Source organism: Mustela erminea, chromosome 16, assembly GCF_009829155.1.
Source record: "Mustela erminea isolate mMusErm1 chromosome 16, mMusErm1.Pri, whole genome shotgun sequence".
Taxonomy (NCBI): Eukaryota; Metazoa; Chordata; class Mammalia; order Carnivora; family Mustelidae; genus Mustela; species Mustela erminea.
Window position 1 is genome coordinate 77,613,949 of NC_045629.1, and position 24,992 is coordinate 77,638,940.

General features: G+C 54.8%; 1 protein-coding gene across 2 annotated transcripts in view; it reads right to left on the reverse strand.

The window, feature by feature from the left end:
• Positions 1-1,596: 1,596 nt before the first annotated feature.
• Positions 1,597-24,992, reverse strand: part of ZFAT (zinc finger and AT-hook domain containing) — a 183,875-nt gene continuing 160,479 nt past the window's right edge. For both annotated transcript variants that reach the window (XM_032316054.1, XM_032316055.1), the window contains exon 16: positions 1,597-2,489. In XM_032316054.1, coding sequence (XP_032171945.1) covers positions 2,250-2,489 — 240 coding nt within the window. In that variant the 3' untranslated portion in view covers positions 1,597-2,249. The remainder of the gene's footprint in view (positions 2,490-24,992) is intronic.

The window sequence follows — 24,992 nt, forward strand, 5'->3', positions numbered from 1 at the left end:
CCCTCGTGACCTACCGCCGGACACTAAGCCACTTCTCCCTCAGGTGTGTGTGGACAGCTGTGCAGGCCGTGGAGAGCCCCTGCTCCGTGTCTGGACACCTGCTCCTCGGCTTCCTGTGTTCCTATCAGTTCTGGTCAAAGGCCCCGTGTCAGGAAGGTGGGTTCCTCCCTCCAACCCCACTCAAAGCACTGAGAACACTCAGTCCAGTTTTTCCTGTTGTGTGTTCACGTCCCCTCTCTTCCCTCTAGATGGTAGAGTCTGGGGGATACTGAGGTGTGGTTCCCCCATGCCCAGGAACACAAATCGTAACTGGCATTTATGCTACTGTCTCCGAGTCCTTTGCAAACTGAAGCCTCTCCGCCACGCGAGAAGTCAGCAATTATCCTCAGACCCCTTTCGGGGAGGAGTAAACTAAAACTCGGCCAGGCATGGAGAAATGTCAGTGTCACCAGGTAAGAAGCGACGGATCTGGGCTGGAGCCCACGCACTCTGCCTCCAATCGGGATGCTCAGCCGCCCCCACAGAGCCCGCCCCGATGCATGGCCCTGGTCACTCTCTCTGGAGTACCACTGTGCCCTTCACACCGAGACAATCGTGACCACCTCCGCCCGTGGTTTACTGCATAAAGCTGATATCGGGTTCTTCTAGGTTCTGGCTTCTGGTTGATCCTTCTGCCTTTTCCCCTGGAGCTACCCAACCACCACATGGAGGCATCCAAGGCTCACTGCCCCCCCCCCCCCCCCCCCCCGTGCGATTCCACTCAGGGCGTGGCTCCGCTGTCACTCTTCTTTCCTTCTGCCACCTTCCGTGTCCCTCCGCCCCAGTCCTGCAAGTACAAACCTACCTCGCTTATAAGGGCCGGATCACAGGTCTCCTCCACCATGGAGCTTTCCCAACTCACCCCAAGTGGGGGAATGTCCATCCTTCCCCTGAACTCCTTTCCTTGCCTCGGGCAAGAGCTTTACGCATCCCCCAAGAGGTGCACCTTCAGGCCCTGCTGGGATGGGACGACAGGGCCCAAACAACGAGGGTCAAGTGCAGGGGGCAGCGGACTCCGCCTGCTCTTCAACCAGAGCAACGACCACGTCCCGTCTGGTCACCTGCTCATACACCCGAAGACCTCACGTGCAGGGTTCACAGAGGAAGCAAACCTCGACCCCAGTGAATCAGATGGTAGGTGACGATGTCCAGAGAGCCAGGGCTGGGCAAGGTGCAGGAGGACTTCCCCCAACCCCAACCATACTGTGCAGAGGCATGGGTTTGCCGGGGCGCCCGGACTGCCCCTCAAACAACAGTGTGACACGAAGGCTTCTGTCTGCCGACTGCTGCCCCCAAGGACAAGGCAGAAAGCGGGGATGCAAGCCTCTCGGCTCCAACAAAGCAGGTGCCAGGCTCCCGGAAATGAAAGTATGACCGTTCCCCTCCAACCACGGGCCGCAAGGCAAACCCTACATGGTTGCGGGAGGAGGGGCGGCGTTGTCTGCATGTTAAGGCTTTGGATCTTGGATGGGAAGGTTCTGGGTGGGACCTAAACCCAAGATCTTGACTCAGAAAGGGAGGCGTAAACCATCCGAGCTAACAGAGGAACCGGAGGACTCAGGCAGAGAACGGTTTTATTCTACCCACCACATCTCATAGAATGGGAGGGGAATAGTACAAAGTGCATTTTTTTTTAAGCAAAAGAACTCTAAAGACATAAGCTAAGCCCCCACCTGTCACGGGAGTGGGAGGGTCATCAATTGCGGTTACCGCACCCGGTAACAAGTGCCCTTGATTCGGGGGTGGGGAGGGGAGAATCTTGAAGATAAAGCCAGGACCCCCTCCCCTTCTTCCCCCAGGAGGTGATTTAAAACCTTAAGGTCACTTTCTCTGTGCTGGCTGGCTCCCTTTCATCAGGCTGCAGAGCAGTCCCAGAGGAAGGTTCGGCACCTGGACAGGGTCAAGGAGTTGGGTATGACTTGGGACAGATGCTGATGGGGACTGAGTCCCTGCACGAATCTCCAAGCAAAGGGGCAATGTGGTGTGGGCCATGTGGAAGGTGGTTACAAAAGTCTTTCCAGAAGCAGAGGATACAGAATGGGGGGCGGGGGGTATGCATTTGTGCTGGACGTGGGGGCCCTGTGTTGCTGGTGATGCCAATCGCCTTGCCCACCCAAGGTAGGACAAGACACCCATGTGGACTGGGCAGGTACGGCAGAGGAGCCGCGGAGAGCGCCCATCCGTGGTGCCCATCTGACACTGCATGTCCTCTAGAGCTCCTGGGCCTGGGGCCCCAAGACCTGCTCCTCCATGGGCTGCATGGCTTCCTGCACGTAGACAATGAACTCCGAGGCCTCCCCGCCCTGAGTGTAGACAGTCACAGTCTCGATGCCCTCCACGTCGTCAGAGGACACCACCAGGTGGTGCTGCTCGGCCAGCTCCACAGAGGCCTGCTGGAGGGTCTCCTGGATCATGACCGTGTGGTTGGAGCTGGGCTCCTCGTCTGTCACCTGCGTGAGGGCAAGAGAAAGGTCACACAAGTCCTGCTTCTGCGTCTGGCCACAACATGAGAATCACAAGTACTGCTTATGGAGCATCTAGTACGTTCCAGGAGCTTGTCCCTACTGCACGCCAATGCTCTATGTCTGCTCTCTCCCCTGGTTTACGAATGGAGACAGTGAAGCTCAGTGGCAAAGCCCAAGTCGAAACCCAAAGTCCAAGCTCTTCTCTTGATGCCAAGCTGCCTCCAAGGTTTGCCAGGGCTGCCAAAGGTATGAGAGTTGGTAGGTAGCGTGCGGGTGATTTACTGTAACCGTGTGGAAGGTTAGCTGGGTGGCTCCTGGAGACTCATAGCTGGTCCGTTTGGCAGTGAGGAAGGGCCTAGGTTTATCCTGGGTTTTCTGTCCTTCCACACACTGTGGGAGCTCAACTGCCTGTCTGAAGATGAGTCTCACATTAACAAAGAGTAGATGTCCCCGCAAGAATGACTTCCCCCAGCTGCTGTCCATCAACACCCATGCCTTAGCCATGGCGGGAGTGGCCCGCTGGGGGGACCCGCCGAGGGGCTGGGGGGGCATCTGTCGGTGGAGGGGACCTGAATTCTACAGCCAGGCCTTGCTCTGCAGCTCCAAGCAGGCAGATTCCAGACAAAGCCAATTCCCGCTAGTGCCGAGGCCCTGCACCCCGACCCTCTGGGCTCTGGCCTATTTTAAATAACCGTCTTTGATCTTCAGAAGAAAAATAATCCAGAGAACATGGGGAAGACTCGGGAAGACCTGAGAGCCCGGAGCTGTAAAAATAATGTAAGGGTTAGAACAGGAGCCCAGAAGTGGGTCTGCGATGGTTTAGGGAGGGAAGGAAGAGCCCTCAGGTGTGTGCAGGGAGGTCAGGGAGGGGCCGAACAGCAAGGTGGGCGGAACACATGCCCCGTCCTGCACGGAGCAGGGCTCAGACTGCAGCTCACCACTGTCCGCTGGGCGGCCAGCCACGCACGCTGCCCCCTCCCATCTGTAAAACAGGGACGACTGCGCACTCCGGAGGATGGCTGGGAAGGTGAAGGAGACTCTATATGCAGAGTGGGTGCTTGAGAACACCGCTGCCTCTCCAGTGCCCGCAGCACTCATTTAACGGTACTTTCGTGAACAGCGCAGCTGAAAGGTGCGCTGCATGTCAGCTCCTCGTTAGTCTGGCCATGCTGCCAAGCCTCTGTCATCATAAAAGGTCCCAGCAGACTAAGCTCCGTGCAGACGGGGCCCGCGGTATCCTGGCACCGCTCCTTCCCGGAGCCAGGCTGGCCGCACACACAAGCACTCACAAGTGCTGAGTGACAATCTGCCAGGTACTGGCGGCTGTGACGGGCACTGCGGGAGTGGCCCGGTGGGAAAGAGCCAGGAGCAGAGCTGAGATGTTCCCATCCAGGGCTGGGGAACCAGGGAAGGCCTCCGGAGGAGAAGTGGGGATGGGTTCCAGGAGAGGGGCAGAAGGACCAAGGGCTCCTAGGACAGCCAGCAAAGGTGGGTGTGCTCAGGTGGCCTCCGTGAGCGCCCCCTGCTGACGCTCCAGCTTCCCTCCGCTCCGGCTTCCCTCCCAGCTGGTGTCTGGCACAGGATGCACCCCAACCCCCAGGTCAGTCAGCTCAGTCTGAAACACCCATGACTCCATGCTTCTTGGGAGGGGGTGGGTGATGCTCCCAGGGCCTCCATCTAGCCCTGTGCTATACCATTTAGGGCAGGCTGTGTCAACAGGGGGATTATCTTTAACTGAGAGAAAAATGGAAAGGCATCTCTGGAGCGGGTATCACACAAAGCTATGGATTGGAAGGCACTTCTAATTTGGACTGAAAGAATTCACCAGAAACCAGAGAACTATCCTGAGTGGAAACTATGAACACATTTAGCCTGATTTTGTTTCTCCAGAGTGAGTCAGGACCTTTTTTCTTTCTTCCCTTAGTGTTTGTCTCCATTTCATTTAAATGGGAAAATGTACTGTGAACCAAGACTTTGGGAGTAAATGTTGATTTATTTCACACTGAAAGAGGGTGCCTGCCAGAAGGCTGGGGAAGGGTTGGAGGGACACACAACCAATAGATTTCTCCTCTTAAGTATCAGGAACTTCTGCACCAAGGAAAAGGTGCGGGGCCAGGGCAATCTGTTTTTTGTTTTGTTTTGTTTTGTTTAAGATTTTATCTATTTATTTGACAGAAAGAGATCACAAGTAGGCAGAGAGGCAGGCAGAGAGAGAGGAGGAAGCAGGCTCCCCGCTGAGCAGAGAGCCCAATGTGGGACTCGATCCCAGGACCCTGGAATCATGACCTGAGCCTAAGGCAGAGGCTTTAACCCACTGAGCCTAGTTGCCCCATGGGCAATTTGTGCTGAGGTCCCAGGACCTCCCACGTGCAAAGCCAGCCTGCTGCACTTGGCATAAACAGACGACCTGAGCTCTGAGACACAGATGCTCCAGGGCGTGCACCATGATCAGAGGGCTGTGACGACTATCAGAGCTGAAGCCTGAGAGAAGGAAGCAGTCACAACAGAAATTCCCACTGGCTAAAATTCCCATCCCTCTGAACAACGCTAACACCACGTGGGCCCCAACTGACAAGGGCCAAGAGCGGTCTACAAACGAGGGGCCCTGCGCTGGCCTTCTGTGTGCAGGGGCTGCGGCCTCCTGTTTCCAGGACAGCCGAGTTCTCAGATACCACCCAGCGGGGACAGGAGCGTGGGATTTCGAGGTGACCGGGAGGCTTGCTGCTCACAGACATGGGGAGGAAGACAGGCAGAAACCAAGAGGGGGCCACTGGGCTTGAAATGAGGGGAGATCCCGTGCTTCCTCTGGTTCATCAGAGCCCAGGGGCTGCTGCTTCCTGGAGGCTGGTGGTGTCTGCACGTGGCGGGAAAAGGCTTTGCAGGCAGAGAGCAGACAGTGAGCAAAGAGCAGGCATGTGTCCCCGGTCCTGCCAAGGTTGCCGGCCAACTCCCAAGCACCACGCCTGCTGGACAAAGTGCTGTCTTCCCCCGTTCCAGAAGGCTCTCCACCATCTCCCACTGCTGGGCCAGCCTCAGCTTTCCTCACTGAGACCCCTCCCCAGCTTCCGTAACCCTCCCCTGGGCTCTGAGCCCTCTCGCAGATTCCAGGCTCCTCTCTGGACCCCTCTGCATCGACACTCAGCTCCTGGCTTAGCCAAAGACATCGAGCTACCGACCACAGCGCCATCTGCTCCTGGGGAAGGAGGGGGGGCCTGGGGACATTTGTCCAATGTGCCAAAGTCACAGGACAGAGGGAGTGCTGGGAAGGAGTGGCAGGCGAGGTCCTGAAGAGCCCCCATCACCAGGTGACGGGCTGAGATGTCATTTACAAAGGAAAACACGGACAGTTTTCAAAGGAGGGCCTGCGTCACCGGCTCCACAGCACCTGCCGATGGAAACTCGCCTAACGTGAAAGGCTAAAACTCACTGCGTGTTACACTTCCCTCACTGCCCCTTTAAATATTTATGTTTAACTGTCCATATCACCCCTTCTAAGTATGAAGTCTATGCAAAGATAATCCTTTCTCCTCCCCCCTCCCCAATTTTCAGCTCCAGGGTTTTGTGCAGCGAATCACCATTCAATCCGTCCACTGCTAATTATAAGAGCACAGTAAACCTTAGGGCTTAATTCCGCAGAAAGAGTGACGGAGACGAAGGTGCACGAGCCTTCCACAGACGTCCCGCACTGAGTACCCTCCTCGGCAGGCACAGGCGTACCAGGTCACCTTACTGAGTGCCCCGAACAGAACTAACAACTGCTAACAGGGTCCCCAAAGCCTGGCCATGGGGCAGTGCTTACCTCTTCATGAGCTTTCATGGGCGAGTGGCCCTGCCGGCCCTCCAGCTGCCACGGGGGAGAGAATGTTGCAGGAGGAAGACTGACCGGGGTGGGGGGCTAAGCTCGCTCCACAGATGGGGTCTGTGAGGCTCTGCAGGGGGAGCCCCTCCCCACCCTCACACACACCATGTCTCATGTTCCTGCAAACCATGCACATTCCCCATCCCGTGGAGCCCAGCATCCCCCTGCCCGCAGCCCCTCGCCCTTCACCGAACGTGTGCTGGCCGTGTTCGCACAGCGTCTCGTGCTGGGCATTTCTGAGTGAAACCGCCGGTGGGCCAGTGACTCATCCAGGGTCACACAGCTGGAAAGTAGCAAGAGCGGGACTGGGTGACCGCTCATCTAGAGACCCGCCTCGGCTGGTGTGGTGTGACAACGACGATGTGATTACACGTCGCAGATCACCGACCGACTGGGCTAAATCATTACTTCACGCAATCCAGTCCCTTTACAGCTGCCTGCAGAGCACTCAACCATTTCCTCCATTCAAAGTGATCTCTCTGGTTGCTTAAACTATTAGCTCAGGCTTAAAACTGTTCCCCACAGTAGAATTAATACGGCTTCCCGATGTCATTATCCCCTGAGATGGGTACTCCACTTTCCTCTAACGCTGTATCTAACGTATCTTCCAGCGAAATTATGAGCAGCATAGATAGCTTGATAGAAAGCCTTAACCCAGGGGACTGTACAAATTATTCACTAAATCAGGCTCTGAATTCTGCAGCTCTGCCCACCTCAAGTGTTCTTCTAGAATCAAGACCAGATGGCTGTCAGGTCCAGGCACTCTACTGGGCTCCATTCCCGCTAAGGAGCATTCGCCTGCCGACGCCCGGTCCCCCTTCTGGCTGCCAGCCCCCTCCCTGTCCGCTGACGGGCAAACACTGATGGAGACTGGGAACATGAGACATGGCCGGTGTCTCGCTGTCTTGTTTCCTCCCTCTTCCCCTGCCTGCCCTACGTGCTCCCCTTCCTCTCCAGTACCCTCTTCACTTCTCTTTGCAAAAACGAACCTAAGCAGGCAAACCTCTTCCTCAACATTCAAGAAATTCCCCAGAAGGGCCCCTCGCTGGGGAGGGCCCTCCTTAAGGAAGAGGGGTTCCCTGTGCCCACACATGTGTGCGGCGCCCCAGCGGAGCTCACATGGTGCTGATTCCCAGTCTGCCCTGCGCAGATTTCCTCGATACACCCGCAGCTTCTGGAAAGCAAAGACAGGCTCCTCGGTCCCAGCCCAGTGCCACAGTACTGGTAGGCCCACGGGGGGCACTCGTGGTACCTCCACAGCATTCCGTGGGCGGAACCTGGAAGCCACGATAGACAGAAGAGCCTGGCACTGCCCCCGCCTCCAGGCCAGGCCACAGCTGGCCCTTGTTTCTGTCAGACAGGAGCCCACCCCAACCACAGGGGGGCTGGCAAGAGGCAAACTGTCCACGGAAGGACCCCTTTTGGGTCCCAAAGTCCCCGCGGCCCATCTCCTTACTTCACAGGAGAGGAGCCAGGCTCAGAGAGGAAACAAGCTGCCCAGGACACATAGCTGGAACCAGAAACCGGGTCTTCTGACTTTTGCTCTGAAAACTCTCTGTCCTGCACCAAGTGGCCTCACACCAGACCACAAAGAGGGTTTGGTTCCGGGAAGAACACAGTCAAACGCCTCGCCTGGTGCGGGGCCTGTGCGTGAACCCGACAGGGATTTTCCTGCAAACATGGAACCACACTGAGGACACACGTGACGCCAGCTCTGAGAGGAGACATTTCTCGCTGCTGAGATTGTCGACATCATCTACAACAGGACAGGAAGGAGACATGCCGCGTGCTGCATCAAGTGTTTCATTTGTGCCAGGAGGATGCTGTCCCCAGCTCCAGGGCACAGGTGCCCAAGGGAGGGGAGGGCACCGCCTCTGGGCTCTGCCCTCATGCCCTGCCCAGGCCCGCACTCGCACCCATGCTCTTACACCTGGCCGGGAGCTACCTCAGTCCAGGCGACATGGTCGCCCACCCCCCCCCAGCCCGCTGTTTACGTCTTCAATGGACAGACAGGTGATCTGGGGTCCTCACCCATAGCACAGGACTCTGCCAGGAAGGACCCCACAATGTCAAGACCACCCCTTCTTGGTTCTCAGGCTGGCCTCCTGCATTCAACCGGGCACCATCTGTTTTCCACAGCTTGACTCCCTCTTTAGAGAGAACACACCGGTGGGCTCTTCTGTCCAAGTCCACATGCCTCAGACACAGATGCTCCCAAGAAGGGCCTTGAGGGCACAGACAGGAAGGACAGCTTCCTGCCCCGAGACCTTGTCCTCAGGAATCCTGATGCAGGCCACGAGAAGTACATGGGGGGGGCTGTCTAGCCGAACAAGAGGATGCTGGGGAAAGCAGTGTCCCTTGGGGAAGCCAGCCCCGGGACGACGCTTCAGCTCTGCACAGCCGTCCACACGCGGACTCAAGCCCCTGCATGTGTCTCCTGTGCTACACACACCACACCAACTACCGTCCCCCCAGGACACCGAAACAGCCCAGAGGCATTCGAGGACATCACCATGTGACAAAGACTATTTATGGGAAGAGAGAGCTGTGTCTCTGGGCCAAATCCCACAGAAGTGGTGGTGAGTAGGGAGGAGAGGCTGTCGCTGGCTGGGCATTTCACACATCACGTTCCCGTGCGGCCGAAGGATAACCAGACGACGCGAGCGCATCATGCTTCCCACCCAGATAACCTCCTGGTGCCCCAAGCCTGTGCCAGTCAGAGGGGCTCTGGGCCACAGAAGCTCCTCAGAAGCCCGACCACCTCAAAAGACCCCTGCATTGTCAGCGCTGGCAGGCACCAGAATTCCCAGGCAACTGTTGGGCCCCATTGAACCTAGCGCATTATTTAAACTTGGCTCCCAGCTCAGAAATAAAAGACGAGGAGCAAAAGAAAGATGTAAAACTAAGAGAGGCCCTAAAATGAAAAGAAACCAAAAAGACACCTATCGGGATGGCCTTGCTTTACGTCTGTTCACTTGAGGACCCTTTGGAATGAAAATAGCACCAAAGCAGCTCCACGAGGATGCTGCCCACAGGCCAACGCTGTCCTGCAAGCCTGCTGCCCTGCACGGGTGTGGGGAAGGCCATGCGCACCTTCATGTGGGGGACTTGGTCTGGGGGTCTCTAGGGCAGGGGTCCTTTGCATTTTTAGGAGGAAGAAACCCCCCTGTCACCTCTGCCACTGCAGGAAAGATCGCAGCCCTCACACCTCCCAGCCATCTTCAGATATGCCAGACCATGTTCTTATTTATTAGACCAAGTCTGGGGGCGCAGCCCTTTCTCTGATGTCGCTAACGCCCTTGAGAGGGAGGACACCCAGGGCTGCAGGCCAGGTGATGAGCAGAAAAGCCCACCCGCTCTCCTCCTGCTGGCACCATGGTGGTTCTCAGGACCTGCCGAGAGCCGGCAGCATCCCTGGCCCACGGTGCTGCAGGCGGCAGACGAGACACAGATGCCATCAGGACGGCAGAGCCACTGTCCAGAGCATCGAATCACAGGATGTGATGAGCACCATGACGGGCAGGGCTGCCGGAGGCCAGGCATGGGAGACGCGAAAGATCCAGAACAACAGCTGAGCTCCCAGGAGGAGGTAAACTGGAGGAGGCCACGTATGCATGTGTGGAGTGTGGATGCGTACATGCATGCATTTGTGCGTGTGTGCATGCGTATGTACATAGGCAGGGTGTGTATGTGTGTGTGTACATGAGTGTGGGCACACGTGTGCATGCGTGAGGGTGAGGCGTGTGTACATATATACAGCCGTGCACGTACGTATGCATTCCTGTGTCTAGAGGCAGGTGTGTGAATCTGTATACATACACAAGTGCAAAAACATGTGTGGGTGTGCACATATCTTGCATGCATGTGTGTGCACATGTACATGGGCAGGATGTGTGTGCCTGTGTCTACAGTGTGGGTTTGGGTGTGGGACGACCGTACACAGGCCCTGAACGTGTGTCATGCTCCTCCTCTGCCCTTCCTGACGCTTCCTGCTACACCTGCTCAGCCGGCACCGTACGACACGACTTCCTGCCTTGTGCATCTGTCACTTCTCAGAGTGATCTTAACAGGCGGCCCTTTACAGTTCCCAGAGCCTCTCCAGAGTCCTTACCTCCTTGATTCTCACACAGTGCTCTGAAGAAGGCAGGGCAGGGATGACTGCCGCCCTGTCTTTCTGAGAAGTGGTTCCCCAAGTGTATGAGACCCCACAGCTAGTAACAGGTGATTCTGGAATGTGGAACCAGGTAAGACCCTCTAACAACCTCTGTCTAGCATTTGGTGGCTTCTTGTGACCCTCAGGATGAAGCCCAGCTCCCCAGGGGGAGAGACAAGGACCTTCCTGGCCTGGCACCTGCCCCCCCCGCCACCTCTCCCCCACTGCCCATGCTCATCTCAGGTTCCTGAGCACACAATGTGCTCTCCTGCCCCTGAACCTCTACCCTTGTCGTTCCACTTGCGTGAAGACCCCCCACCCCGACCATCTTTCCCTTGAGAACCAGTTGTGCGCCCTGAGCCAGCATGCCCAGAGCTGACCTCCATCACAAGGAGCTTGGCCATACCTGGCAGACAGTAAACAGCGAATCCCTGTTTCTTGGATGAATCACTGAAAAAATGAGTACAGGGCAAAAGTCTACAACATGTGCCACCCTTGCTAAAAAAAAAAACCCACCAAATACTGCAGAGCTGAGAGGGTGCCAGTCCCGGAGAGGAGCCACAGCCCGGGACATGGGTGAGGCCCCTTAAAAGCCTGTGTCTCCAACACACAGCGTCACCAAGGGTGTTACCACAGCCACTGCACGCCACGCCACATCACACGGCACTAAAGGGAATGTTTCAGACATTTCAGCTCAGAGCCAGGCCAGGGCCCTTGCCTTGTGTGGGTCCTGCTGCACCCAGGGGTCCACGGGCAGGTGGAGGCTGTGGCCCAGGTAGGGTTCCCGGAGGAGCTGGCCCTGGTCCTGAACACCATGCAAGGCCGAGAGGGCGGACCCCTCCCCAGGTCCCTTCCGCTGCAGGAATTCTCAGACTCCGCAGTGTGCTAACAAGAGAGCGCTGCACATAAAAACTCACATACAACCAAACGACAAGAATGACAGAGAGCCCTGCAGTCGATTCTTTTAGGTGAAACATTCCTCTGTGCATGTTTAAGCTCTGAGGAAGAAGTCTCATTTTTTCCAGTAATTGAGGTTTCACTCACTGCTGAAATTATAACCAGCAAGAGCTTCCTCTAGCGTTGCCAGAAGCGGGACTGGCAGACCCACCTCACGGGGTTGGCAGGCGAACACGTTTACCCGGGCTTAGGTGTGGTGTTGTCTGCGTCAGAGACAAAGGGACGGTGGTAAACACTGTCCCAATTTACAGAAGGAAGAAGAGGTACAAATGGATGTCGTTTATAAGAAAACCTTGTAAATTCCCGACTCCAGAAATACGTATGTAGATCCAGGACCAAAAGAAGGGTATTATGAGCAAGAAACTTGTGGCAACATCGAAAGATATTCACGGGCAGGGAGAAACCATTCCATGCATCATTGAAGATTTAAAGCCTTTCAAAAAGGACAAAATGCACAGCCAGGGAGGAAGGCCGTGATTCATCCTTCCTGGGCAGACAGCATAATGCTTCGCCTCCGCCCTGTTTTTCTCTTGGTTGTAAGTAGACAGTAGATGTTCTTTCTTTTCTGAAAATACTGATCCTATAAACAGTCCAAAGTCCAAACAGGTTGTAAAGACAGCTCACTGCAGGCAGCCGCTGCCATCCCCAAGGGCGTCCTGGCTCCCAGAGGTGCTGCGGGATCTGGGGGGCCCACCCTGCAGCAGCCCCATTCCAAGGCTCCAGGGCATGGGAGCCCTCCTGCACATAGCGCCCTTGTCCACAGGGTCCTGAGGGCCCACCTGCAGAGAAGGGAAGGGCCAACTCTCTTTGCTGTGACGGGGGCACGTGGAAAGATGGCCCTACTGGCCCCGTGTCTATCACTGGACGAGGATATTTGTGTGTTGGCCAAACCAGCTCACCCTGCAGAATGGATCTAACGACAGATATCAGGGCAGCAAAAATGGCTAAGACATCCGATCTTTCTCGAACTTCTCAAGGGTCTAATAAGCACAGTTTAGTGTGGCCTCAACTATCAAGTGAGGCAAAAAGAATCCTTGCCTTGGAAACTGCGGTAAAACGGGGTGTACAACGCCGTCTCTAAGCACGTGGAGAAGCAAGGGCTGACGGGGCTGGTGCCTGGGCGGGAGAGGTGGTCTCGGGTGGCGCTCACGACGACCAGAGGGTGCCATCCCCCCGAGGCGGGTATCTGATGCCCGTGCATGTCCCCTTCCAGACCGTGCCCGCACAGCACCCAGCTCACAGCCGGCGCGTGACACACATCTGAGCTAAAATTCAGGAAATACTGTAAAGCTGAACTCAAACAGAAGCAGACAGACTCCCGGTGACAGGGAAGGAGGAACGCAGCAGCCTCCCACCGCCTGTGAGTATCTTTTGATATTTAGACAAGTTTATTGTGCATCATGTTTCCCTTTCTTGACCTTTAAGCGCACATGTATTGGACTTTTGTTTAGTGCCAGGCCCTGACCAGGGCGCTGTGCTTCCCTGCCGGGCGCCTCCCACCGGGACTTCTCCTCACAGGCCCCACCCCTGCCTGTGGGCCCAGCCACAGAGGGCAACTCTCCGGGTCACATTTCTCACCGAAACCTCCCTGCGGCACTTGGAGAACACTTCCCTCTGCCTGTCACTCAGAAGACAAGCCCCCCACCCTCCTTGGTTTTTCTCACAACCACCCCCAGCAACCACCCCTGCGGGCCTGGCCTTCCCCGATCCTGCCCTGACAGGCTCGGCAAAGACGTGGTGACGTGCCAGACCCCCCTGCCTCCGCCCCCTGCCTTGTTCTGCCATCCCGCGGGCCCCCCAATGTGCTGGAACCATTTGACTTCTTCTGTCAGCGGATGCACTCCCCACAGCCCGTGGCCTCTAGCAGTTTCCCTGGCCTTTTGTATAGGGACCTGCAGCCTCCATGAGCCTGAGCAGACAAGGAAGTGAGCCGGCAAGAGCCTGCCGTGCCCCTCCCGGGCACCCCACAGAGCCTCGGACCCCACGGAGGAGGTCAGACCCCCAGGGGTGCAGTGTTTCCACGTTCTGCTTCAAGAACGTTTACCACAACACGTCTTAAACTGTTTCCATCACTCGTCAAATGTACCCGGGTATGTTCATTAGTAGCACACGGGATCCAAGAACAGAAACAGGAACTGTGGGTCCATCGTCCTCAGAGCAACGAGGCAGTGTTGATACCCACACGCCCCTTTCTTTGCCATTTATACTCTCTATGAAAGTCTGCCAACCTTGGCTCTCCCTGGAACGCCCTCCTCCCGCTGCCTGCTCTCCTGTCTGTGCCCCTTCTGGCGCAGAACCCCTTCCCTAACTCCCCTTTACTTTGGGCAAGTGGCTGTAGGATGTCCTCGGCCCTTCCATGCCAGTCGCCCCCCGCACTCCCCCCTGCCCTCTCTGGTGGAACTCCTCAGAAGGGCTCAGCAGCAGGGCTGGGAAGGGGGTCAGACTGTTTCCAGCCACAACCATGTTTGTCTACATGATGCAACTGTCTGTTTCCCCATCTGGACCAAGCAACGGATGCTCCTATGAAACCCTGGGACTCCTAACGCCAAGCACAAGGCCTCGAGAGCCATGTTAGTATTTGTTTGGTGGACAGAAACTTCCAGAAGCAGGAACAAGTATGGCTAAATTTGACATGCACAAGAAGGGGATAAGGAGCTACGGCACTCCCAGGACGTGAGCGAGGATGTACTGAAGACGCCCTCAGAGTCCACGCCGGTGATCACATGTGATCTGCACGTCAGCCCCATGGAGCAGGTGCTAATATTTCCCATTTTATAGAGAAGAAAACAGAAGTTCAAAGCAGGAAAGTGTGTTGTCCAGGGTCACATACCAGTAAGGGGCAGGCTGGCTCCCTTTTAGCCACGTGTCACCTTCCCAGCTTTGCCACGCACAGGCTCCTCCTCCACCCGTGTGACATGGCCAGGGCGACGCTTATGAGGTGGTCTGCCCAGTAGACACCCTGCATGCGGGGCCTCCGTCTCAGAGGCCTGAACTTCCCGAAGCCCAGCACCACAGCGGCTGCTGCCCAAGAGGTTGCTCAGCACAAGGCATGGGGAAGCCACCCCGGGCCCACCCAGCTCGGACGCCCAACATCAGATCCTCTGTTCATGATTCTCAGCACTCAGGAAGCCTCCGACACGCCAGGCCCCGAGCCAAGTGCTGGAGATCCCGCGGGGACGAAGAGCCAATCCCACTCTCCGCGAGCCCATCGGATGCGGAAGGCAAAGGCGTGCATACGGGCCTGCGACGCTGTGCTCTGTGACAAAGGCCCCAAGAACAGTAATGAGTGGGGCACCCCAGCCCCCAACACACCTCCTGCTTCTCCACTGCTGGAGGACAGGAGAGCTCTCCCACCCAGGTGCGGCCCCTAGGTCCTACCTACTCCGGTCAGAGGGGAAGCCCGGAGGCACCGATGGCCTTCCTGCTTCCGCCAGGAGCAGCCCCGGGCTCGCTCCTCACTCCTGCCACCTGCAGCTGGCGGGAGGTGGGGGATCTGAGAGAAGTGGCCGCCACGGCAAAGCAGGACTCACACTGGGGGCTTGGCAGGGCCCGTCCCCTGAACTGGTGGTCCGACTGTCCACCTTCCTCCCCAGTTAGGAAATGAGGAAGGGGGTAGGATCCAGGGGCTGCACCTGGGCGGGGGCCACAATCTCCTGTCCTCCAGCAGAAGAGAAACTGGGATGTGTGTGTGTGCGGGGGGGTGCCCCACTCATTACCGTTCTTGGGGCCTGTTATAGACGACAACTTCGTGGGCCTGTATTCATGGCTTTGCCTTCTGTGTCACAGGCGGGGAGGCTCGGTGAGAGTGGACCTGAGCTCTGAGCAGAGTCCCCCACTGTGCTGTGCGGCTGGCCTGCCGCACGTGAACCGCCCTTCACTCCTCCTCTGCATTCCACGCGGCTCCTTTCGTATCACCGCCTAACCAAGGACCACACAGGGAGTGGCTCAAAACACAAAGATACAAATGCTTCTGCTTCTAATGTCAGGGAAGTCTGCCACCAGGTGAGGAAGTTCTCTGCTTTCAAGGGCTCAGTGGACTAGATCAGGCCCACCTGGCCACTCCTCCCATCTAGCAGTCAGCTGACAGCACAACCAGAGGAGCAGGGCTCATCCCATCTACAGGCTCCCGAGAATACCGACGTGGACTTGAGAGATCGGAGAGGGTGGGGCGTATGGCCCTGAAGCGGACATCAAGCAACAGAAGTGAGCCTCGCGGAGGCTGGTGATGGGCATTCTGGGCAGAGGGACGAAGGTGGGAACAGAGGACCAGCAGGCAGTCCAGTGGGCAGGTGCCTCCGAAGCAAGGGGTGGAGGGAGGCAGGAGGGCCAGACTGCTATAGGAGGCCACGGGGAAGTCCTATTCCCAGGCTACTGGAGACTTTCCAAGTTACTGGGTGGTTTGAAGTGAGAGATGCTGGAATCTCGCTTACATTTGGAGGAGCTCACTCCGTGTGCTACGTGGAAACAGCAGCAGAGGTGGAGGAAAGGAGACCGGTGAAGAGAAGGTCCCTAAACCAGGGTGGGGAGAGCTTCTCAGGCTCTGTCTTGCACATGAATGAAGGGTGACCAGGGCCAGGATAATGTGCAGTCTGACATGGGGGTGTGGGTTGGAGCCAGACCCTCTGTGTTTCTAACAATCTCCCTGAAGCTAAGGCCACTGGCCCAGGGACCAAGTCTGGAGCAGCCGCTGCTTAGATGGAGGTGGCAGCCTTGGGACATGGGGATGTGTGAGATGTGTTGTGGGGGGAGATCCCACAACAAGGGGGAGGACATGCTGACAATCACGTGTGGGGGTAACGCAGACGCCCAGGTTTCGGCCTGAGCCCTGGAGTGGAGAGCGTGCACTCACAGGATGGGGGCGCTGAGAGAGCCGGGGAGGGAGGGCTCTGAGGTCCCAAGTGCTTGTTTGGGGGAACCCCCCTGAGCAGTATGGAGGCCACTGCTTCAGTGGGAGTGATAAGCGGACCCAGCTGGCGGCAGCACTACCCCAGGACACACTCCAGGAAGGCCAGGGCCACATTTCCAGCGGAGGGGGCCCCCAGCCCTGGCTCCCCGTATCAGGGTTCTCGCAGCCCTGCCTCTGCCACACACCGGAGGCAGAGTGAGTGATCTCAGCGGGCCAGGGCAAGCGGCAGAGACGGGAGGAGTCGTAAAATCCACCTGCCCCAGCCCAGGCTGTGATCGGGAACTAGGCACCGGCCAAAGGCAATCAACTCAACGGTATGGAAACTCAAACAAAGTCGGATTCTGCAAACAGCACCAACAAAGCTATAGCTTCCTGGGGCCCAGCGGCAGGAAAATCAGAGCTTAGGGAAAGGAAGAGAACAGAGAAGGAAAGTTCAATGGACTGACCCCTCCAGGCTGGCTGAAAATGCTCTATATAACAAGAGGGCCAGAATGAAACTGGGAAACCTTTATCCACTATTTTTTCAGACAATTTCCCACATGGCCAGAGGAAGATCATGGCACTTATTTTTCCTTTAAAATTTCACAAAGAAGTGGAATTTTCCATCACGACAAGGGGATAAAGAAGCTCAGCAAGGAATAAGAGAGACAGGAATGAGGATGCACTGACGTCTCTGGAAGTTTTATTTAAAATAAAGGGAAAGAAAGAAAGACTCAAATGGCTACGGGAGTACTAAGGAAGGCTTACAAAGGACAAGAGTTAGCATTAAGTGACAAGGGAGAGTAACCCACTGCCAGGACCCTGAATGATCTGTTCGTCCCTGGATCTACACAGCGAAGGTCGCCGTTCAGCAGCGGCAGAATGACATTCTGTAAGGCATGCGATCTGCAAGAGTACTGGAGAGGAGGCTACCTGGGCGCGTGATTAGGAGCGTGATGTAATCAAAGCTGGCAGGGTGCCAGGATGAAATAAATTGTACCGCCAAGTTCTGTAGGCAAGAGGCACACCTCACTAACCAAAACGTGTTGTTAACAATCGGTTCTGTTACAGTAAGCGAGATGATAACAGGAAAAAAACAAAGCAAGCAGTCCGTGCCACTTCATAATTCCATAAAGCTCGGGACGCCTGGGTGGCTCAGTTGGTTAGGCGGCTGCCTTCAGCTCAGGTCATGATCCCAAGGTCCTGGGATCGAGTCCTGCATCAGGCTCCTTGCTCGACAGGGAGCCTGCTTCTCTCGCTGCCTCTGCCTGCCTCTCTGCCTGCTTGTGTGTACTCTCCCTCTATCTCTGGCAAATAAATAAAATCTTTAAAAAAAAAAAAAAAAGAATAAAACTTTAAAATAAATAAATAAATAAATAAAATAATTCCATAAAGCTCAAAAGGACTGGGTATAAAAGAGAAAACCTGTCCGTCTGGATTGGCGGCATCTATCAGTGTTTTAACACCGTCTGGTGTTAGACCATCCATGGGGCATATGCTCTCGGCCCCTGCAACATGCCATGGATGGGATCGCCGACGAAAGACCTAGGACTACCTCGCTCAGGCCTTCCAAAGGCATCTGAATCCCTCATGATTGTAATTCCCCTACAGAAGCAGTACGCACAGCACAGAGCCGGCGTTCCCGTCACACAGTGAGGAGTGACACAATACACAAACAGCTACGCTTACCAGCCCTTCTTTTAACATCATAGACGCCTATTCCTGATCTTCTGGGAAGATGCCTCACATGAACCACAACGATGGCAAAACCACCGTGACGGGAAAAGGAGAAGCAACAAGACAACTGGAGACGGCAGGGTTTCACTGTGACGCAGAAGGAAACCCCCTATTATAACATCTCGTGCGCTGCGGCAAACAACCTGAAGACAAACCAGGTGCCAAAAGGGGAGAGGTGGACAGAGAGAAAATGGGAGAAGCTCTGTGATTTCTACCACGTGGGCGGCGCTGAATTCAGGGGAAGGTCTGCTCACCATCGGGGTCAGAAAGTGTCTCCCACAGGAACAAGAAAAATGCATTAACTCACCAATTATTTGACTTAAATGGACAACAAAACAGGAAGGGCATCTCCTCATCCCTTGTGTGGGGGAAGATAAGGGGAGAGGTCTCAGCTCAGTCCTGCTCTGCGACAAGGACAATGCAGACCGCTGGTCCCTTCTGTGACCTTTTGAGGACTCCAAGAGCCTTGGCGCCAATGCGATTCTACAGTCAGGTCTCTGGCTGTGCACTTCAACAATCAAACTGACAGAACGTAGTGACTGTTCGAAAAGAACACTGGAAACAGATACTGAAGGCTCACATCAGTCACATTCTAGACGCCCCCCTCCCCCGACTTTTGCCACAAGTATTATGAAAGGCTCAACATCCCAGAGGAGGAGGCCAGTTCTGGGCTCCCCTACCAGCAGAAACACAGGCCGTGAGGCTTCTCCCTCCCAGAGGCTGCTCTGGAGAAGCGCCTTCTGCAGAGCAGCTTCTCCCACCAGATGACCTGGTGCACGCAGACATCTGAGAGGGCATCAGGGAGACCAGATGGCCAGAACAGGACAGGCTGGACCTGTGCTCCCTTGCACACAGGCGAGTGTGTGCATGGTCAGCCGTAGCTATGGACTGTGTTTCCTTGCAAAAATCATGAACTGCAAATGACAAACAGCAATTCTAGTGCTGGCTGGCGACACGTCCTCCAGCAAGAACTGCTACCGAAACTGGCTCTCAGATGGAGTGTTGCGCGCCGAGCCCGTGGAGGCTCCGCATGTTCCTCTCCTCCCGACAGGACACGTCATCTTCCCCCTCCAGTGCCAACCACCACAGGGGACCTGCCCAGAGATGCCAAAGGGCATGAGGAAGCAGCTGGGAGAAGGGGGACAGCTTTGGGCAAATCTGGAATTTCTACTTTGGTTTGTTTCTTAAATCAGCAGCACTAGCACGCGGTCAGAGCACTGGGGATCCTGAGCAAGATGATGGCAGCGCAACGCCAGGCCAAGGGCTTGCATAGGGCAAGGAGGCAGGGTGCCTGCAGGTCTGAGACTGTCTCTGTGGCTCCCTTCAGCTGTTCCCTGCTGCTGGGGTGGTGGCTGACAGCTTGGACGTGTCTAGCACATCAAGGGAAAATAACAAACAGAAGAGAGGCTACTCCAGGGTTGCAGAGAACCAGGAATAAGGAGTGGGTGCACCCCACATCCAGCTCTGAAGCAGGACTCCTGGGCTGTAAGCAAGATGCTTGGTGTGGACAGAGGCACAGTCCTGCCAACACAGAACCACTAACCAGTCACCAGTGAAAACACTCAGTGGAAGGAGGTAGAATAAGAACCATCTAGTCGCTCTTGACCCAGAGACTAAAATGGGGTGCTGTGCTCAGGACTCTTGGGGTCGGTGTGGTGCCGCCAGCCTCTTCTCAACCACAGCCCCTCAAGAACCTGCAGGACGGAGCTCGTTCTGGCACCTTGAACTGAAATACTGACTGTGAGAGAAATACACATCTACCGAAATACATGTGCTTTCTAGAAGCTGCCAAATCTCCCTGAAATCTGTAAACCAAAGTCACCTCTGTGACACCTGGTTATCTCAGTAAACAGTTACTCAGGTAAACAATGACCTTCCACCGACAAAGAGGCCTTCCCTCTGAAACACACACGGACATGGGTGATGGTTAATTTCATGTGTCAACGTCACTGGGCCACGGGTGCCCAGATATTTGGTCAAACGCTACTTTGGGTGCTTTCTGTGAGGGCCTTTCTGGATGAAATTAACATTTAAATTAACGGACTGTGTAAAAGACTGCACTTCCCGATGCAGGTGGGCCTCAACCAACCAGTCAAAGCCCGAACAGAACAAAAAGGCCGACTCTCCCTGAAGAAGGGAATTCCTCCCACCTGCTTACCTTGGAGATGGAACATTGTGTTGTTTGTTTCTCCCCCTGCCTTTGTGACAAAGCAGTGACAACGCTGGCTCTTCCTGGGTTTTGAGCCTACTGGCTTTCCAACTGGAACATCAGCTTTCCTGGTTCTCTGGCTTCAGGCTCAGAGCAACCACACTGTCAGCTCTTGGGTCTCCAACTTACAGACTGTGGCTCTCAGGACTTGTCAGCCTCCATAACTGGTGAGTCAATTCCCTAAAATAAATCTCCGTATACGTGTTTATGTGTGCATACACAAACACACACACACACACACACACACTGGTTCTGTTTCTCTGGGCGCTAACACGACATGCTTTCTCATCAGCTCTCAGCAGAGCAGAAACGGTAACTGAGTCACTGAGAGGCGAGCGTGGTCGACTGCATGTCACCGGACAGCCTCACCAGGACTAACCCTATGACAGCTGGGCCCAGTACGCAGGGAAACGTCCTAGCCAGTTCACACACGGCATGCGGACTGAAAGGCAACTGATTTCCAAAAGCAAAAGGAGGAATAAGTAAGACACATGAACTCCCCCGCAGCTCGGGGACCTTCTCCCAGACAGATCCACCTTCACCCCCAAAGGCTGCACACCACAATGCGCCCAGCTCTCCCAACTCAGGTTTAGGGGCCACCCTCAATAATAATAAGCAGAAGAAAGGGACGCGATGACCCTGTGGGCCTGGTGCACCCAGGATCCGGGGCTGCGTCCGCAGTCAGCAACGTGCTCAGGGAAGACAGGCTGTTCTGCTGGACATCCATCCAATGGCAGGAAGGCTCAGAGCCTCTACTTGGGTTCTGTGACTAAATCGAAGAACCTGGAAACTGATTTCTTAAAAATGCCAGTACGCCTTTGAGATGGTAACATAGGTCGAGAAGCCTGTAGCGAAAGGTCATCCGACTCTGAGAAGTGACAGGAACGTGCGAGCTGTCCAGACTCATCCTCTCTCCACTGGCCTTTGAGCAGAGGGAAGGGGCAGGGAAGGCAGAGACCCGGCTAAGGTGCCTTCTGGGCTGCAACTCCCCCGTCAACGCTTGGTGGTCACAGCAGGGCCCAGCATTTCACTGAGGTGGGGCCTCGTCCGCCACCTCCCCCTGCCTCCAGTCACCCAGCACCAGCTCCAGCTCCTGCCTCTGCCTGGAGTCCTGCCCCCACCCAACTCCCAGCTACTTGCCAGGACTCCAGTCGGGCACCAGCGGCATCTACGAAGCCCTCCCTGTCCACCACGTGCCCCATCCCAGACCCTGGTTCAAGCTCTGCAGCCCCTTGGGGCTCCCGCAGCACCCTTCGGACACTGGTCGACCTCCCCAAAACCCACATTACTCTCAGAGCAGCCAGTTTAAGGTCTTGCCTGGTTCCGCTGGTTCTTTCCACCCCCCCACATTAACATACCATGTTATTTATCAGCTGTGTGTGGGTCGGCCGTCACCCCCAGTTACAGAAAGGTCAGCTCCTAAGCTGTTCACCCTCCTTGTTCACTGAAATATCCTGAGAGCCAAGAACAGCACCTGGCTGATGGACGCAGCTCAGGGGGTGTTTGCTGAATAAAAGAGTCAATAATTCCCCTCACCGGGCTACCTGCCTCTTGAGACCAGACTGGTCTTATCCGCAGAACCCAGCGTGGCAGGCAGAGGAACGGCCCCCAACCCTGAAGAGATCTTGTGTCCTAATCCCCAGAATCTGGGAATGTTACCCTGCACGAGGAAGGGGACTCTGTAGATGTGACTAAGAAGCTTGAGACGGGGAGACTGTCCCAGAGTATCCAGGGGGACGTCACGGAATCACGGGGGTCCTTATGAGAGGGAGACCAGAGGGTCCGGCCAAGAGCAGGCGAGGAAACAGAGGCCAGAGCGCTGGGGTGTGAGAGGAGCTCCCCCTGCCCTTGCTGGCCCTGAAGATGGAGGGAAGGGAACCCGAGTCAAGGGACGCCAGGGGCCTCTAGAAGCTGGAAAATTCGAGAAAGGAGTCCTTCCCAGAAGGAATGCAGCCATTAACACCTTGACTTTAGCTCCTTTTGAAATTCATCTTAGACTTCTGACCTCCAGGGTTGTTAGACAAGAAAATTGCGTGGTTTCCAGCCACCAAGTCTGTGGGAATTTGCTGCAGATGCCGCAGAGGAGGCGCTCGGGCGCCCAGGAGGGAGAACACGGGGAGGGAGGGGCAGTGCAAGTCAGTGGAGCAAATGCTGTGGGCCAGTAAAGAAAATGCTACTTTTCATCTTGAAAATAAATCTTAAAACATAAGAACAGCAAAGAGGCGCCTAAGCCATGAGCCATGACGGTGGCAGTGGTTATGTTAGACTTTTCCTTTAAAACAACTAACTTTGACTCAGAGAGGCTATGGTTTCCCTGTGCTGGTAGGTCTTACACTTCCTCTACTTAAGGCAGTTTTCTTAATCAAAGATAAATTTCCTCGCATACAACCCTAAAGCAAGATAGAACAAAAAGAAAAGAAGGAAACTGATTTATCTCATGAAAACGGTCTGGGCTTCAGAAATACACGACTAATTGCACTCAAAGCTCTCAAGTGTTTTTGAGGGCCAGCTGGGGCACGGCCTACAAGGACTCGCCTTCCCCAACACTCCAAAATGCCCCATCCCCAGAAATCCGCTTCTAATGCTGACACTTGAAGAAAGTGACGTGATGGAAAATCATTGAGAACATGGCTCTGTGTCCAACTGAAAATTCAACAGCCTGAATTATGGCCCAAGCCTTTCCATGTCTCATTTAAAAACAGGAAGAAAGCAACCTAAGGAACCATTTTTCCCCTAATGCTTGACACATAATTTCATTTATTTACTTTTAATTTTATTTTATTTTTTTCAGTATTCCAAGAACCATTTTTTCTCAGCTCTTTGATTCCAACACCACCACCCTGCCCACCAGGCCTAGCATTAGTGTCATCCTGGAAACTGAAAACCTAAAACGACTAGAAAACTAATCACTTACAACGATCACTGATAAATTTTCATACAAAAAAAAGATCCTTTTCAATTAACATTAATACATCGGGAAGAAATAAAATTATGAACAGAGCATATGACTGTTGTTTTACATGGGAAAGAAATCTTAAAATTTTAAACATCCAGAATTCAGATTCTGGATGTTTAAAATTTTAAGATTTCTCATACACACCTAGAATTTGTTTTCAGCCCCGTGGAAGTATGTATAAAACTGGGAAGTTTCAGAAGATCTCAAGATAGACTATCCAATAGTAATATGAAAAACTTCTTTTGTATAATACATAGTGTGTGTTTTATGAAAGGTGTCCTTCCTTGCTTTTTTCTTTCCGGTACCGTCTTATGGGACATAATGAGAGAAACCAAACAGGAAGGCCACAGCACGCTCCATCCTATGTAACAAAACGTCTCTGGAGCAACTAGCACGTGAGCTCTTCTAGTTGGAAGAGGACAAAATCGCCAGCACCCAGTGCCCTCCCACCGTGAAGGAAGAGCACCACTCGAGGCCAACAGGTACCCGAGAGTTCACCCTCGAGTGGCTCAAGCACCCTCATTAAGTAGACATAATCCCTCTACTGAAAAATTCCTAAGCCAGAGTCTAATTAGAAGGGGAAAAAAAAATCAAAACTAAAAACTAATTTCTCTAATAAAAAGTTATCATGGGGTGTCTGGGGGGCTCAGTCAGTTAAGCGTCTGCCTTCGGCTCAGGTCATGATCTCAGGGTCCTGGGATCGAGCCCCGCATCGGGCTCCCTGCTTGGTGGGAGTCTGTTTCTCCCTCTCCCTGCCCTCTTCTCTGCCTGCCGCTACCTTCTGCCCATGCTCACTCTCTCTCTCTCTCAAATAAATAAAATTTTAAAACAAAACCAAACAAAAAACCTACTTGTCTTTACATTTAAACGACGGGACAACTGAACTCGGAGGCATTCTTTCACACAATGCAACCCCGTTGCCGAAGGAGTGGGTGTTTGCTGTCCGCCTGCCCCTGGTCCCTCCGCCCATCCCCCATCCAGCAGGTCCCAGCAGCCCCAGGGAGCCCGGTGCTGGGCCAGGCCCACGGATGATGACAAGGACACCGCTCTCAGCAAACACCTCCGAACACAGTTGCTCTAGACCATGTTAACACCAAGACTCCCCCTTGTCCTGCGTTTTCAAAAAAAAACACAAGATTCTCTCAAGAATCACACCGTTTTCTGCTACCTCACGCACACGGCACCTGTTTATGCTGGTCGGACTGGATGCTTCTCTGCCTCATCCCGTGTGGTGCTGTCAGCCTAACGCCTCAAAGCACACTGAAGCTGAATCCCAAGCCGGCAACCTCACGTGTCACCGCACCGTCTGTGATGCTCGATAAATCACGGCCCTGAGCAGCGGCATATCACGGGAGCTGGCACCTTCCTGCAAGTCTCAAAAGGTTTTGGCAGGTACGAAATAGGCAAAAAATTCTCCTGACACCAGTCCAATCACACCCTTCCTGACGTGTCAGGTCCGGCTCAGGACTCATCAGGTCACAGCGCAGAGAAGCTGTTTCAGAAGAGATTTAGTAAGACGAGGCGAAGACCGCAGCCTAGTAACTACAAAGGGAAGCACGTGTAGGAGTCTGTTCCCAACCAACAGGCAGAGGCCACTGCAGACCAAGACACCACGTCCCACGGTGGCACCGCTACCCAGACTCTCCTCAAGACAAACCACAGTAACGGAGGAGCGTTTCTAGGACACGCGGTCCCAACATTCATCTAGACATGCTGAGTCCTGTCCGTGGAT